Source organism: Salmo salar, chromosome 25 (genome assembly GCF_965601325.2).
Source record: "Salmo salar chromosome 25, fSalSal1, whole genome shotgun sequence".
NCBI lineage: Eukaryota > Metazoa > Chordata > Actinopteri > Salmoniformes > Salmonidae > Salmo > Salmo salar.
The window spans coordinates 45,425,001-45,442,295 of record NC_138315.1 but is presented as its reverse complement, the minus strand read 5'-3'; the positions used below and the strand labels follow the sequence as shown (position 1 = coordinate 45,442,295).

Sequence of the window (17,295 nt, the reverse complement as noted above, 5' to 3'; positions counted from 1 at the left end):
ATGACCAGAGCATAAAGAGCCTCATTTTGTGTGTTTCTCGCTTTCTCGCAAAAGGCGGCAGAGGAGCCTGAAGAAGAGAAGGCCCCGTCCTCGACAAAGATCCTCTCCAGAAGAACATGAAGATGGGCATGGAGCAAAGACGGAGTCAGCGTGTACAGGTGTGACACACACACACACACACAATTAGAAGAACCGTTGGTGTTGTCCGTCCGTCTGTCCGTCCGTCCGTCCGTCCGTCCGTCCGTCTGTGTACCATGACATTAGGTTTTATGCCCATTGACATGGAAAATGAATGCAGTACATAATTGAGGAGTACATATTTGTCTTTTTTATTTTCATAAAAACAATTAGAGAGAGAGAAATGTCAAAGGGGATCCCAGCCAGACAGGACGTTGGTTTGGTGTCCTCCTGGTGTTTGATTGGTAGCCATACTATTCTTTTTTGGTACATTATACACAGGAAGCACTGTACGATGGAACGGTATGTCATTCAATTCACATCATAGTCATATTCCTGCAGGCCACTACAAACCTTTTGCATCTGTTGTAGAACATTTCAGAGGCCACTTTGTTTACAAAACAATCAAGACATACAGTGGCTTATAAACTTTCGCCGAACCGTATTCCATTCATGGTCAGATTGGCATTTTCAATCGTAGGGTGAGGAGTGATGATCAATATTCAGAATACTGTGACGAGTTAAGTATCACCTGAAATAAATTCCCAAGGAAGACCTTGACACTAATAGAAAATACTATAGAGGAATTATATACTTCAGAACTAAGAAACACCGTGGACTACAATGACATTCAGTGGAAATAGCCTGGACTAAATTGTTCTCTCGAAACCGGCAAACACTGCCTACCATAGTTGTCAGTACAAATGACTACACATCACCTGTATCACTGCAGAAACAGTTTCTCCTTTAATGATGCACTAATGAATAAACATCAATATTCCTGTAAGTCTCCTTTAAATAACAGATTAAGATTGCATCAGTAATTATGTCAGAATTTTAACAATTGCACGTTAAAAAAACAATACTGAAATACAATTCAAGAGATTTAGCATTTTTTTCTTCTTCTTTAAGTGATTATATCTTCAATAAAAAACAAGATTGAAACATTACCAAAGAAAAAACTCCTGACTTTGTAACATCTTTAAATTGTACACATCCAAGCATTGTCTTTGATGATCAACACCCTGACACAGAGTTATCTCAGCTTGAATGTAGAAGGGTTAACGTTCACACATCTTACTTGCACTGTCTAAATCACAAGGTCTACCATGGTAACAAAGCACAGCACATTAACATTTAGTTTCAGATCACCAGTTTTCTCTCAACCAAGTAAAATGTAAGCATGTTGTATCTTGTAGTTATAGGGATAAAGATTTGACAATCGCAAAAGGGAATTTCAAGTCACACATGGGAATTTGGAATGAACTGTGGAAGATCATACACTATACAATAAGAAGAATTTATTCATCCCAACAATACATTGGACATACAAGCCCCTCTGTGAAACAAGGTAGTATACAATCCTCATGTTTAATAGTCAAATTTGACATTATTTTTCATCTCACGAAGACATTAATCAAGATATTTTAAATGATACATAGACTGTCTATAAAAATGCTGCATTTGAAAAACTAAAACGATACTAATTATTAATCATGGCATCACACAATGGCCATGTATTAAGATTAAATATTTTGGTCAGTCTAACTGTATAATTCTTATTGGCACCATTCACTTGCCAGAGTAAAATAAATAAAAACTAAATAAACTAAAATTGTAAGGACTAATGGTGTAAGGACTAATGGTGTAAGGACTCAAAGTTTAAGGACTAAAAGTGTAAAGGATTCCTCCTAAAATAACTAGAATTAAAAGCCCCAACCACCACAGGTTTGGTTACAGTTACATGGGCAAGTGATTATCTCAGCTAAAATACCTGGTTACAGTTACATGGGCAAGTGATTATCTCAGTTAAAATACCTGGTTACAGTTACATGGGCAAGTGGATATCTCAGCTAAAATACCTGGTTACAGTTACATGGGCAAGTGATTATCTCAGTTAAAATACCTGGTTACAGTTACATGGGCAAGTGATTATCTCAGTTAAAATACCTGGTTACAGTTACATGGGCAAGTGATTATCTCAGTTAAAATACCTGGTTACAGTTACATGGGCAAGTGATTATCTCAGTTAAAATACCTGGTTACAGTTACATGGGCAAGTGGTTATCTCAGTTAAAATACCTGGTTACAGTTACATGGGCAAGTGATTATCTCAGTTAAAATACCTGGTTACAGTTACATGGGCAAGTGATTATCTCAGTTAAAATACCTGGTTACAGTTACATGGGCAAGTGATTATCTCAGTTAAAATACCTGGTTACAGTTACATGGGCAAGTGATTATCTCAGTTAAAATACCTGGTTACAGTTACATGGGCAAGTGATTATCTCAGTTAAAATACCTGGTTACAGTTACATGGGCAAGTGGTTATCTCAGTTAAAATCCCTGGTTACAGTTACATGGGCAAGTGATTATTTCAGTTAAAATACCTGGTTACAGTTACATGGGGAAGTGATTATCTCAGTTAAAATACCTGGTTACAGTTACATGGGCAAGTGGTTATCTCAGTTAAAATACCTGGTTACAGTTACATGGGCAAGTGGTTATCTCAGTTAAAATACCTGGTTACAGTTACATGGGCAAGTGGTTATCTCAGTTAAAATACCTGGTTACAGTTACATGGGCAAGTGGTTATCTCAGTTAAAATACCTGGTTACAGTTACATGGGCAAGTGATTATCTCAGTTAAAATACCTGGTTACAGTTACATGGGCAAGTGGTTATCTCAGTTAAAATACCTGGTTACAGTTACATGGGCAAGTGGTTATCTCAGTTAAAATACCTGGTTACAGTTACATGGGCAAGTGATTATCTCAGTTAAAATACCTGGTTACAGTTACATGGGCAAGTGATTATCTCAGTTAAAATACCTGGTTACAGTTACATGGGCAAGTGATTATCTCAGTTAAAATACCTGGTTACAGTTACATGGGCAAGTGGATATCTCAGCTAAAATACCTGGTTACAGTTACATGGGCAAGTGGTTATCTCAGCTAAAATACCTGGTTACAGTTACATGGGCAAGTGGTTATCTCAGTTAAAATACCTGGTTACAGTTACATGGGCAAGTGATTATCTCAGTTAAAATACCTGGTTACAGTTACATGGGCAAGTGGATATCTCAGCTAAAATACCTGGTTACAGTTACATGGGCAAGTGATTATCTCAGTTAAAATACCTGGTTACAGTTACATGGGCAAGTGGATATCTCAGCTAAAATACCTGGTTACATTTACATGGGCAAGTGGATATCTCAGTTAAAATACCTGGTTACATTTACATGGGCAAGTGGATATCTCAGTTAAAATACCTGTGCATGTTCAGTAAGTGTACCTGCTTAGGCATGAGGTAGTTCCTCTTTTAGGGAATTAGGATTTTACATCATTATTACCGTTTCAATTAAAATAGTAACATTTTATTTGGAATGTACGTGATGAATGTAACTTATGAAATTCTAGAATCAGAATGATCATACCTATTTTAACTCAAACTACTAGCAAGAGAAAAGTCTTCTAAATCCTAACAGTTTCAAATGGGCAGAGGGGTAACGTAAACACTTTGTCAAAGAAGCCAACACATGCATGTTCTGTTGCACAATAGAATGTTGTTTTGCCTTCACATTCTTCCTCTTCATATGCTCTTCATTCAGAGCCAGGAGGACCAAACTTGTTTGCAATTAGCAACAGCACATTGCATCACTTTTATATATCTGTGATGTTGTAAGGCGTTTCATGTTGTGCTATGAGGTGTAATCAAAACTGCATCTTTGATAAAAATATAAAAACGGATTCTCTTCTCGCTGACAAGAACTTCCTGCTCTTTGCTCTTCATAATGGCCGACAGTCAGACCAGAATCATAACAGAACACTCTAAAACAAGTTTAACTATTTATTTCCTTCATGTCTTAGAATAGTGCAATGTTTCAAGTTCACCAGCAATCACTGGTTAGAAAAAAATAAAAATAATAAAAATAATAATAGCTACAAAAAAATCCTATGAAAAATTAGAAAAATAAAAACAAAAGTATATTCACACACGAAACACAAAACAGAGGTTCTGACACAGACATCTTGATCAGTTAGTTGTAGGGAGTGACATGCATTAGTTTGTTAGGAGCCGTGTTGGTACTGCACTGAATGAGGGCAGCTGGCAGGTTATGGGAGAAGAGTGTTCTCTTGGTCAGACCGCCTGAGATGGACGGGAGGACGGGGGGACGGGTGTGTGTGTGTGTGTGTGTGTGTGTGTGTGTGTGTGTGTGTGTGTGTGTGTGTGTGTGTGTGTGTGTGTGTGTGTGTGTGTGTGTGTGTGTGTGTGTGTGTGTGTGTGTGTGTGTGTGTGGGTGTGTGTGTGTGTGTGTGTGTGACCATAGAGGTGCGAGGGTGGACCAGGGCGTAATCCTTATGTGTAGGAATTGAGGCATTCCTTTGAACGAGACGTGATGTCGTGCAGCTCCTGCTCTTCCTTCAGTTTGATGTCTTGGTAGGCATGCATGCGACTGGCATCCTTTAGGTAGGCCCAGTTTGCTGAGAGAATCATGAGGAAGTGGATCTGGAAGAGAGGGCCGAGGTGGATGGCCAGTGAGCATGGTAAGATGCAAAGCAGGCTAAATGAGGCAGTGCTACGTCTCACACACACACACACACACACACACACACACACACACACACACACACACACACACACACACACACACACACACACACACACACACACACACACACACACACACACACACACACACACACACACACACACACACACAGAACACACAATGTTAAGCGGACAACAGACACACCTGCAAAGTAATGTCATTATCCTCAACATTACTAACATGATTGTTATTACACCAAAGAATACTACAGAAGAGACATTTAAAAAGGGGAGAGGGAGAGGAAGGGGAGTGGGGTTTTAGGTTTTGCGTGCAAGCTTGATGATGAAGGTGGTTAGTAGAGGTTGGAGGGGCATTAGATTGTGGTGTGAGATGGAACAGACCATCAGATCTTCTTGTTTTCTGTCACTGGTACTGTTCTCAGTTAGTGTCCCTTTTTCATTTGAGAAGAAATATAAACCATGGGGATATTTTGTACACAAAGATTGTTTATTTTGTATAGAAAGAGAAAAATAATAACTACAGTCTTCAAAAATCTTAGGAAATAATTAAATATTTATGGAAATATGGAATATAAGTCATCATAAACAGATTAAGGAATCCAAATCAAATAAAGTAAGCATGCAGGCTCAGTGTTAAAAAACAACAACAACAGTGGCTCTTTAAACAATTTAATGTTTCTGGATGAGTCAAAGAAAAGGATGAAACAAAACTATCAGCTGAAGCTATGAAGGTATCAGGTCACATAGCAATTACATTACTCCTCTAAATAAGAAAACTTCCTTTATAAAATATATGAAGTCATAAACTGAGGCTATATACCTTGATGGAAAATATACCCCTGGTACTGGGATTACCCTTCACAATACTAGTAATATGTGCAGTTCTTTAAAAAAAAAATGCTCTTCATCTTGTCTGCGTCATTTTACAGATGAAGACTGTCTGTATCTATATACGACTGAGGAACTAGTTTGTAACAGAAGCTTGTAATACTGACAATTCACTGTGTTACACTTTGTGTCTTGCACCAAGAAAATACAAAAGTACACATGAGCAATCCTAAAACATTAATGGGGGAAAAGGCACTTTTCCAAGCCTGGCTGGTCTTCTGACAAATTGAACATTAGCAAAAAAACAAATAATTTTTCACCCCAAATATAAGCACGATGTTCATGGCTACTGACTGAGAACTCCTTCATAATACAGTATTGTTCTCAGATTGTGTTTTTGTCTTCCTCTTCCAAGCCTACTGTTTATTAGCCAGAGTGCTATTCATTTAAGGGAGTTATTACTGATTTATTGTCCTAATCAGATCTTAACAAGATATGGAGAAAAGCATAACCCTGTCAACTTTACACCACCCCATTCTTAAGACAATTCTCTTCAGGTACCGTTGGTCCATCAGGCAGACCTATCTCTGGATAGCACATGCTAAAGGATGCATACAATCAGCTATTTACACTTTAGGTGAAGACTAATGGAGATATGTTGCTATTTTTAGTCCATGTAGTAAGTTGCTGCTGTCTACTCAGAGCAGTGTCATACACTGTGCTGTGTCTCTGAACACCAGTTAAAACTTAGTGCAGCAGTCTTCTCGACTCTTAAACTTCAAAACGGCAAAGTTATAAGTGGTAGCCATCATGTAGATCAGCTGGTGGAAGAGAACAGAATACAGGCGGTAAGAGAACTCCCCAGGAACATGCATGTGCATGGCTGCCATATTGGCAACGACTGATGTTTCAACTTTTTACTTGTAAAAAAACCCACAAGTATTAGTCAAATATTCCTGTTTGTCACCTTCAGATGTGAGTTAAATGGAACCTTATTAAACACTCTTTGGAAGCAATCAGAGAGGAACAATGGACTGGATGGCTTTGACAGAGAGTTTCCCTCTTCTATCATACTCATTGTTTTCAAAACACCCAAGACGGGACTCTTCGGAAATGGGGCGCCCTTAGTTCAAAGAACTCTGATGTAGTCTACACATGTTTATATCCTTACAGATATTCTCCTTTATACTGTATAAACATAGCCATGTGTCCTGATTCAGGACAAAACGTCCACCCTGTTTCCACTTTCCTAAAATAAGTCTGGGGCCCGGGGCATCTAAGCAGAGGGTTTACAGAGAATGGGATTGGAGTTGTGGAAAAGTCTACGGGTATTCTGCCTTACAGTCAGAGGTTATATAAACCATATGGGAAATGAGGAGAGGAGCATTGGATTCATGATCTACAGTCAGATACAAACTGCGAGGATGGACTGAAGGAGAGGATGAGAGGAGAGAGAGAGAGAGAGAGAGAGAGAGAGAGAGAGAGAGAGAGAGAGAGAGAGAGAGAGAGAGAGAGAGAGAGTTGAACTTACCAGAGCAATGACGGTGGCCCCGGCTCCAGCACATGCTATGATGTACAGGTGGTAGGACAGGTAGAACTGAAAAATACATTCATGTGATTGAACACAGTACCATAGTACAGTAACTCATTGTGAATACAAATGTATGTTTTTCTGTGGCCCTTGCACTGTTATTGTGAGCATGCATCTCAAAGTAATGACACCCACATAATAGACAGTACAGTATGTCACTGGTGAATGAATGACTGAGGATGGGAGGAGAGGCGCCTTACCTCACTGGTATTACAGATGTCTCCAAGTGTGGACCCACAAGCCTTGCCTGGCGCTGCGTTCCAGGGGATGATACCTGCAGACAGTCGTTCAATTCAAAGGTTAATATTGACACAACAAATTCCTCACATCACGTCATCAGTATTCATAGAATTCATATAGATACGCAGTAAAGGAACCATCCTTATTTGGCCATAGTCACATATCACATTAGAATTTACAGAATAGTTTTAACTTAGATGAAATCTCCATTAAAATGTCATGCTTGTAGAGTGGAGTGTATCAAACCTGTACAAGGTGACACACTCATCATTTCAGGCTGTTATAATGTCTTATTGCTGCTATAAAACCTGGCCTGAGAGAAAACGGAGGATATCGAGCCAGAGAAAAGATGCCACAAGTGGTATTTGGTATTTTATTAGGAACCCCATTAGTTGTTGCGAAAGCTGCCGGTAACTTTTCCTGGGTTCCACACAAAACATGAAACATAACATAACACAGAACATTAATGAACAAGAACACTACATACAGTTGAACTCGGAAGTTTACGTACACTTAGGTTGGAGTCATTAAAACACATTTTTCAACCACTCCACAAATTTCTTGTTAACAAATAATAGTTTTGGCAAGTCGGTTAGGACATCTGCTTTGTGCATGACACAAGTCATTTTTCCAACAATTGTTTACAGACAGATTATTTCACTTACAATTCACTGTATCATAATTCCAGTGATTGCTCTGGTAAATTGACTGTGACTTTAAACAGCTTGGAAAATCCCAGAAAATGATGTCATGGCTTTAGAAGTTCTGACATCATTTGAGTCATTTGGAGGTGTACCTGTGGATGTATTTCAAGGCCTACCTTCAAAGTCAGTGTCTCTTTAATTGACATCATGGGAAAATCCAAAGAAATCAGCCAAGACCTCAGAAAAAAAATTGTAGACCTCCACAAGTCTGGTTCATCCTTGGGAGCAATTTCCAAATGCATGAAGGTACCACATTCATCTGTATAAACAATAGTAGCAAGTATAAACACACTTAGGAAGGAGACGCATTCTGTCTCCTAGAGATGAACGTACTTTGGTGCAAAAGTGCAAATCAATCCCAGAACAACAGCAAAGGACCTTGTGAAGATGCTGGAGGAAACAGGTACAAAATTATCTATATCCACAGTAAAACGAGTCCTATGTCGACATAACCTGAAAGGCCGCTCAGCAAGTAAGAAGCCACTGCTCCAAAACCGCCATAAAAAAGCCAGACTACGGTTTGCAACTGCACATGGGGAAAAAGATCGTACTTTTTTGAGAAATGTCCTCTGGTCTGATGAAACAAGAATAGAACTGTTTGGTCATAATGACCATCGTTATGTTTGGCGGAAAAAGGGGGATGCTTGCAAGCCGAAGAACACCATCCCAACCGCGAAGCACAGGGGTGGCAGCATCATGTTGTGAGGGTGCTTTGCTGCAGGAGGGACTAGTGCACTTCACAAAATAGATGGCATCATGAGAAGGAAAATTATGTGGATATATTGAAGCAACATCTCAAGACATCAGTCAGGAAGTTAAAGCTTGGTCGCAAATGGGTCTTCCAAATGGACAATGACCCCAAGCATACTTCCAAAGTTGTGGAAAAATGGCTTAAGGACAACAAAGTCAAGGTATTGGAGTGGCCATCACAAAGCCCTGACCTCAATCCTATAGAAAATATGGGGCAGAACTGAAAAAGAGTGTGCGAGCAAGGAGGCATACAAACCTGACTCAGTTACACCAGCTCTGTCAGGAAAAATGGGTCAAAATTCACCCAACTTATTGTGGGAAGCTTGTGGAAGGCTACCCGAAACGTTTGACCCAAGTTAAACAATTTAAAGGCAATGCTACCAAATACTAATTGAGTGTATGTAAACTTCTGACCCACTGGGAATGTGATGAAAGAAATAAAAGCTGAAATAAATCATTCTCTCTACTCTTATTCTGACATTTCACAGCCTCAACAGGCTACTGTACACATAAAGTATTGGAAACACCTGCTCTGTGTTATGGGCAGAAGGGACCCTGGATGGATTTGGTCATATTCATTAGGGCACAGCGTAGAGAAAATGTTGCAACGGGAAGCCAAAACAAGCGTTTCTTATTGGAGAAGTTCAGGTAGTCCCTCTGTTTCAGTCTGTTTTCTTTCACATGGTACCTAATGAAGATGACCCTGGCTGTAACTCCGGTTTTCCCTTACCGTACTGACGGATGTCGACACAGATGGTGTCCACGTTGGTGAGGTTAGCCACAGGTGACCTCATGGCGGTGCAGGTGGACCACATGTTGTAGAAGAGGAAGACGGGCACGGCGGAGAAACCAAACACACCCAGCCAGGCGATACCCAGGATGTAGGTCAGGAACACAAACTGAGAACACACACGTACAAAAACAGCATCATATCGGCATTAGGAAGAACTGGATCACAACTAGTATTTTCATAGCTGTTGTTTGCGTCTATTTGACCGGTAGGCCTAAAAGGGAGGACATGCTTTTGTGCCCGTTTGCAAAGAGTATTTTCTCAGATGTTGTCATTATGTCATCAACTTGTTTGATTGATCACATCCAAACAGAACTCAGGTGTCAACGTGGTTCCGTTTGAGTACATAAAAAAAGACTAGCTTGTTGCACCAAATGTGGTCTGATCAAGAGTGCAGTGAGTTCGTTGTTTGGTGTAAGTTCAGTGCAAGGTTAACACAGTCCAGTGGTGATGATAGTGACGTACCATGCCACTAATACAGCGTCCGCAAATGGTGGTCTTGAACTCGCTGTGCAGCTCCTTCACAGCGCTGGTGGTGTAGAAGCCCTCGGCCAGCAGGATGATTCCGTAGAGGAAGAAGAAGGAGGCGATGCCATAGATGACGTACTGCATCAGCTGTATTCTGTATAGGAGCAAATCCCACATAAACCCTCTCTGTGTTCTGTTCATGAATAGTTTCCATTAGGGATAATCCAATATGACTATGTTATGTTTCAGCCTCCAACATGAGGCTAGAGGAGAAACCGTAAACGTGACAGGTTGTATTAGACTAGGTTATACGTTTAGATTTAGCTCGGGTTATAAAACTGCGACCATTCCTTCTGTCATTGAGTTTAAAAAAAGATGCAAACCATTAACAACTTTGGTGGATGAAATGTAAACAGATGATGCATGTCTGCTGAGACACCGATCGGCCCTTCAATTGCAGTCTTTCCAGCTACAGTTTGAAGTGATTGTGTTACTGTAGCTGTGTTGTTGGCGAGCTCCTCTGAACAACAGTATCTTGATGAGAGAGTACATTTTCTATGCCAAGTGAAATCGCGCTTCATTAGCTCATTGTTATGGATGTATCCAAATAAATGTCACTAGAAAACAGCTTAAACAAATGCAAATGTAGCTACTTTGCTGTTCTTCTAGCTGCACTTTTTGAAGTGACTGTAAATTAGCCGTAGTTGGCTAGCAAGCAAGCAAGGGATAAGAACTTTACCAGCCAGTATGGCAATGGAACATTTAGAACAAACGACTGGGTTGCGTCAATAGATACAGAATAAAAAGACTGAACGACTGTGTCACATCCATAGATATAGAACAAAAAGACTGAACGAATGGGTCCGGTCAATAGATACAGAACAAAAAGACTGAACGACTGGGTCGCGTCCATAGATACAGAACAAAAAGACTGAACGACTCTAGCAACCCTAGATTTGTATCTTGTAGAAGGATGAAGTAGTATGAATAAATTAATTAAAATAATGTTTTTAATGAAAATATGTCAATCATTATTTGAATAGATTGGTAACCCATTGTATAAAAGTGATAATGCCCTCGAAGATGGTGTTTGGAGGATATTGGCATGGTTTGAGATGGAACGGAGTTCCATGCAATAATGGCTCTATATTATACTGTACGCTTTCTTGAATTTGTTCTGGATTTTAGGACTGTGAAAATACCCCTGGTGGCATGTCTGATGGGGTAAGTGTGTGTGTCAGAGCTGTGCGTAGCTGCACTATACAAACAATTTGGAGTTTTCAACACATTCATGTTTCTTATAAAAAGAAGAAGTGATGCAGTCAGTCTCTCCTCAGCTCTTAGCCAATAGAGACTGGCATGGGTAGTTTGTTATACTAATATTTACCACACTAACGTGTTGGCTCTAAGCCACTAAAACCTCTCGTTATCTTTATACACACCAGTGGAGGCTTCTGAGGGAAGAACGGCTCATAATGATGGCTGGAACGGAGCAAATAGAATGGCATCAAACCTTCGTCTCGGGCCTAACAACACTTGTGCCAATATATCTTCCAAACACCGGCTTCTCTGGCATTATCACTTAAGTACACATGACATTAAAACTTGAAAATTGAAATTAAAATGGGCACTCACAGAGACTCCCCTTAAAACCTCATAACAAAACACTTGTCCTGTCTTTCCTCTCCTCTCTCTACTCTATGTTTCTCCTCTCTTGCTTTAGAATAATGGATCTAAAAGAGGTCTCATCTGGGGTAAGGTGCAAGCAGAGGTTATTATTAAGAAAGGATATCTATATAAAATACCTGTAATTCATTGATAGGGCTTATCTATGCTAGGAGGCTCAGCTCACTAAGACTAAAAGGGTTGTGCTGATTAAAGAAGCAATAAAACTGGCCTTCTTTAGACAAGTTGAGTATCTGGAGCATCAGCATTTGTGGGTTCAATTACAGGCTCAAACTGACCAGAAACAAAGGACTTTCTTCTGAAACTCATCAGTCTATTCTTGTTCTGAGAAATGAAGGCTATCCCATGCGAGAAATTGCCAAGAAACTAAAGATCTCGAAAAACGCTGTGTGCGCTCTAGCCACTAGTCTCAACGTCAACAGTGAAGAGGCGACTCCGAGATGCTGGCCTTCTAGGCACCGTTGCAAAGAAAAAGACATATCTCAGACTGGCCAATAAAAATAAAATATTAAGATGGGCAAAAGAACACAGACACTGGACAGAGGAACTCTGCTATGAAAGCCAGCATTCTGGAGTCGCCTCTTTAATGTTTATGTTGAGACTGGTGTTTCACTGGTACTATTTAAAGAAGCTGCCAGATAAGGACTTGTGAGGCGTCTCAGTTGTGCACCGGGGCCTCCCACTCCTCTTTCTATTCTGGTTAGAGCCAGTTTGCGCTGTATCTGTGAAGGGAGTAGTACAAAGCATTATACGAGATTTCTCGCATGGAATAGCCTTCATTTCTGAAAACAAGAATATGAGTTTCAGAAGAAAATTATTTGTTTCTGGCCATTTTGAGCCTGTAATCGAACCCACAAATGCTGATGCTCCAGATACTCAACTAGTCTAAAGAAGGCAAGTATTATTATTGCTTCTTTAATCAGAACAACAGTTTTCAGCTGTGCTAACATAATTTCAAAAGGGTTTTCTAATGATCAGTTAGCCTTTTAAAATGATATACTTGGATTAGCTAACACAACGTGCCATTGGAACACAGGAGTGATGGTTGCTGATAATGGGCCTCTGTAAGCCTATTTAGATATTCCATAAAAAATCTGCCGTTTCCAGCTACAATAGTCATTTACAACATTAACAATGTCTACACTGTATTTCTGATCAATTTGATGTTATTTTAATGGACAGAAAATGTGCTTTTCTTTCAAAAACAAGGACATTTCTAAGTGACCCCAAACTTTAGAATGGTAGTTTATTTTTTCAAGATATCGTTGTAGACATATAGCAACTACTACTGCCTGGATCGACATGTACGGGTTTTGGGGTGGGGTGGGACCAGTTGTATCTTAATAATGCTCTACTCTGGCCATTCAGTAGGATACTTACGGTTAGCCAGGCCTTAATTATAGCTTATAGGATATAAGTAGGGAACATTGCTTTTCATGGCCAGGTTAGGGTCACCTAGCCCTACTCATGGGGTCAGGTTCGGTCACTCACACGTCGGTCAGCATGGCGTGGTCAGAGGTGACTTTGGAGAAGTGGTTCTCCAGGATGGTGAGGGTGCCGGTGAGGGCCACATGGCCGCAGCCACAGAACAGGGCCACGCCAGAGAAACATAGGATGGTGGCCACCAGCGATGCATACGGCACCCCGCCCAGACACTTGATGCAGCACTCGAAGCAACCTTCATGGAAACACAGAGAGAGAGAGAGAAATAGTGAGAACAGTCACCTTGTTGATTGAATCTTTCATCACAGAAAAGTCAAAGCAGTAATTGTTGTCTTTTGAGAGAGACAATACATTTTTGTTTATTCTTCTGTTCACTTTTCACTGTAGGCTGCAGAGTAACAGTAGCAGTCCAAAAAGGCCATATTTCAACCTGACAACCTGATATTTCTTAAACCATTGCAAAGTCCATATAAGGGGGTTGTGTTTCATTCCATCGCACGCAGAAGAGCTGATGTATTGGTCCAGCACTTAAATCATATACATGGCCATCTTTACAGTAGTCCATGGGCTGAGCTTAAGGACAACTTTTAAGTTCAACTCACTGAAACCTTCAAATGAGCTGTTGCATAACCAATGACAGTACAGTCGAGGTAATTTAATTCTTCACTGTTCATCAGAACTCAGTAAGAACACGGACTGACTTTCTCAACCTCCTCTAAATGACCCATCATCCCAGACTCCTCACCTACCAATAAACTACAAAAACTAGAATTCTAGAATCTAGAGTCTATTCCAATGTAAAACAGTCTACCACGATACAAACTCTGACATTGAGAGACAGGGCATAATATGCCTATTGAAATCCAAACCTCTTGCATGAGGCAGGAATCCTGAATGTTCGTTAGTGTTTATCCTCTTTCTCTGGCCTGACAAAGGACATTAAAACAGATACATTATCATCAGAGCAGGGCCATTCAACAGTTGTGTGTTGTCAGAAAGTTCATCCCGTAGCCTTTTGTGTCACAGAGGGATAAAAACATTTTTGTCTGAGGGCTGGTGAATAGCAGTTGCCATGGCAGCAAGTTAACCACAACCCAGTGAGTGTGCCCGCGGCGAAGCCCAGCGGAGTGGTTAACTCGGCCCACATTTCCCACACAGACGCACATGGCAGGCAGGGCCAGGGAGAGTGAGACGGGACCAACATGAAATAGACCTCAGGCACAGTCAAATACTACCTGGTATAGTTCTACCTGATATAGATCTATCTGGTATAGTTCTACCTGATATAGATCTACCTGGTATAGTTCTACCTGATATAGATCTACCTGGTATAGTTCTACCTGATATAGATCTACCTGGTATAGTTCTACCTGATATAGATCTACCTGGTATAGTTCTACCTGATATAGATCTACCTGGTATAGTTCTACCTGGTATAGTTCTACCTGGTATAGTTCTACTTGATATAGATCTACCTGATATAGATCTACCTGGTATAGTTCTACCTGATATAGATCTACCTGGTATAGTTCTACCTGGTATAGTTCTACCTGGTATAGTTCTACCTGGTATAGGTCTACCTGATATAGATCTACCTGGTATAGTTCTACCTGATATAGATCTACCTGGTATAGTTCTACTTGATATAGATCTACCTGGTATAGTTCTACCTGATATAGATCTACCTGGTATAGTTCTACCTGATATAGATCTACCTGGTATAGTTCTACCTGATATAGATCTACCTGGTATAGTTCTACTTGATATAGATCTACCTGGTATAGTTCTACCTGATATAGATCTACCTGGTATAGTTCTACCTGATATAGATCTACCTGGTATAGTTCTACCTGGTATAGTTCTACCTGATATAGATCTACCTGGTATAGATCTACCTGATATAGATCTACCTGGTATAGTTATACTTGATATAGTTCTACCTGGTATAGTTCTACTTGATATAGATCTACCTGGTATAGTTCTACCTGATATAGATCTACCTGGTATGTACATACTTGTCACGTCCTGACCAGTAAAGGGGCTGTTTGTATACAGTCACAGTATTAATAGGAGGAAAGCAGTGTTAACCCTATTCCTCTTCCTACAGTCACAGTATTAATAGGAGGAAAGCAGTGTTAACCCTATTCCTCTTCCTACAGTCACAGTATTAATAGGAGGAAAGCAGTGTTGACCCTATTCCTCTTCCTACAGTCACAGTATTAATAGGAGGAAAGCAGTGTTGACCCTATTCCCCTTCCTACAGTCACAGTATTAATAGGAGGAAAGCAGTGTTAACCCTATTCCTCTTCCTACAGTCACAGTATGAATAGGAGGAAAGCAGTGTTGACCCTATTCCCCTTCCTACAGTCACAGTATTAATAGGAGGAAAGCAGTGTTGACCCTATTCCTCTTCCTACAGTCACAGTATTAATAGGAGGAAAGCAGTGTTAACCCTATTCCTCTTCCTACAGTCACAGTATTAATAGGAGGAAAGCAGTGTTAACCCTATTCCTCTTCCTACAGTCACAGTATTAATAGGAGGAAAGCAGTGTTAACCCTATTCCTCTTCCTACATTTACAATAGCAGACTGTAGTTTAAGAGCAGCAACTGGAGGTTCAAGACTCTCTACCATGCTATTCTCAGTCCCTGTTTCTTGCTATTGCAGTCTAGACGTCTTTGCTCTCCCATTCACCACCTTTAACAAAGATGATATTTGAGCATTACCAGAGAGTTTCAGTACAGGACTGAGAGTTAATGTGTAGAAGGTTGTGAGTGGAGTGATGTACAGTTATTACATCCCTCCTCTCATGTTGGTCATCAACAGGCCTGGCTCTGGGTCAGACTGCCACTCAAATCAGAAGATTTTCTATAAAGCTCTTCTCTACACTGTGTGCACAATTATTAGGCAAGTTGTATGTTTGAGGATTCATTTTATTATTGAACAACTACAGCGCTCTCGGTCAATCCAAAATGTTAATAAACCTCAAACCTGAATATTTAAGAAAGTAAAAGTGAGGTTTTGGCTTTCTTTGGAGAATATCTATTTGTGCACAGTCATTGGGCAACTATTAGTGTGCAGAATTATTATGCAACTAAATGAAAAACGAAAAGTTACCCATCTCACTTGTTTATTTTCATCTGTTAAAGTGAGAATAATAAACAAACAACTCAAAATGTATAAATAAACCTTTCTGACATTTCAAAAAAAAATCTGTGACCAATATAGCCACCCTTCTTTTCAATAACAGTCATAAGCCTTCCATCCATGGAGTCTGTCAGTTTCTTGATCTGTTGACCATCAACGTTTTGTGCAGCAGCAACCACAGCCTCCAGACACTGGTCAGAGAGGTGTACTGTTTTCCTTCACCATAAATCCTCCGTTTAAGAAGGGACCACAAGTTCTCAATAGGGTTTAGGTCAGGTGAGGAAGGGGGCCATGTCATTATTCTTTCATCTTTAAGGCCTTTACTGGCTAGCCACGCAGTGGAGTACTTCGATGCATGCGATGGAGCATTGTCCTGCATAAAAATCATGGTCTTCTTGAAAGATGCAGACTTTTTCCTGTACCACTGCTTGAAGAAAGTGTCTTCTAAAAACTGGCAGTAGGTTTGGGTGTTGAGTTTGAGTCCATCTTCAACCCAAAAAGGTCCAACTAGCTCATCTTTAATAATACCACCCCATACCAGTACCCCACCTCCACCTGGCTGGCGTCTGAGTCGAAGTGGAGCTCCGTGTCCATTACTGATCCAGCCACGGGCCCATCCATCTGGTCCGTCAAGAGTCACTCATCTCATCAGTCCATAAAACCTTTGAAAAATCTGTCTTCAGATATTTCTTGGCCCAGTCTTGACGTTTCAACTTATGTGTCTTGTTCAGTGGTGGTCGGGTTTCAGCCTTCCTTACCTTGGCCATGTCTCTGAGCACTGAACACCTTGTACTTCTGGGCACTCCAGGTAGGTTGCAGTTCTGGAACATGACAGCGCTGGAGGATAATGGCTTCCTGGTAGCTTCACGTTGGATTCTTCTCAAATCTTTGGCAGTTAATT

General features: G+C 40.4%; 1 protein-coding gene across 5 annotated transcripts in view; it reads right to left on the bottom strand.

The window, feature by feature from the left end:
• Positions 1-305: 305 nt before the first annotated feature.
• The window catches only part of LOC106586816 (neuronal membrane glycoprotein M6-b), a 64,947-nt gene continuing 47,957 nt past the window's right edge, over positions 306-17,295 (bottom strand). For 3 of the 5 annotated variants that reach the window (XM_014174497.3, XM_014174495.3, XM_014174496.3), the window contains exons 2-7: positions 13,297-13,483; positions 10,117-10,273; positions 9,592-9,760; positions 7,368-7,441; positions 7,108-7,173; positions 306-4,685 (exon numbers count right to left, since the gene is read on the bottom strand). In XM_014174497.3, the coding sequence (XP_014029972.1) occupies positions 4,536-4,685; positions 7,108-7,173; positions 7,368-7,441; positions 9,592-9,760; positions 10,117-10,273; positions 13,297-13,483 (803 nt within the window). In that variant the 3' untranslated portion in view covers positions 306-4,535. Of the gene's footprint in view, positions 4,686-5,214; positions 6,398-7,107; positions 7,174-7,367; positions 7,442-9,591; positions 9,761-10,116; positions 10,274-13,296; positions 13,484-17,295 lie in introns of those variants that run through there. The other 2 variants (XM_014174499.3, XM_014174498.3) reach the window with 1 other exon arrangement.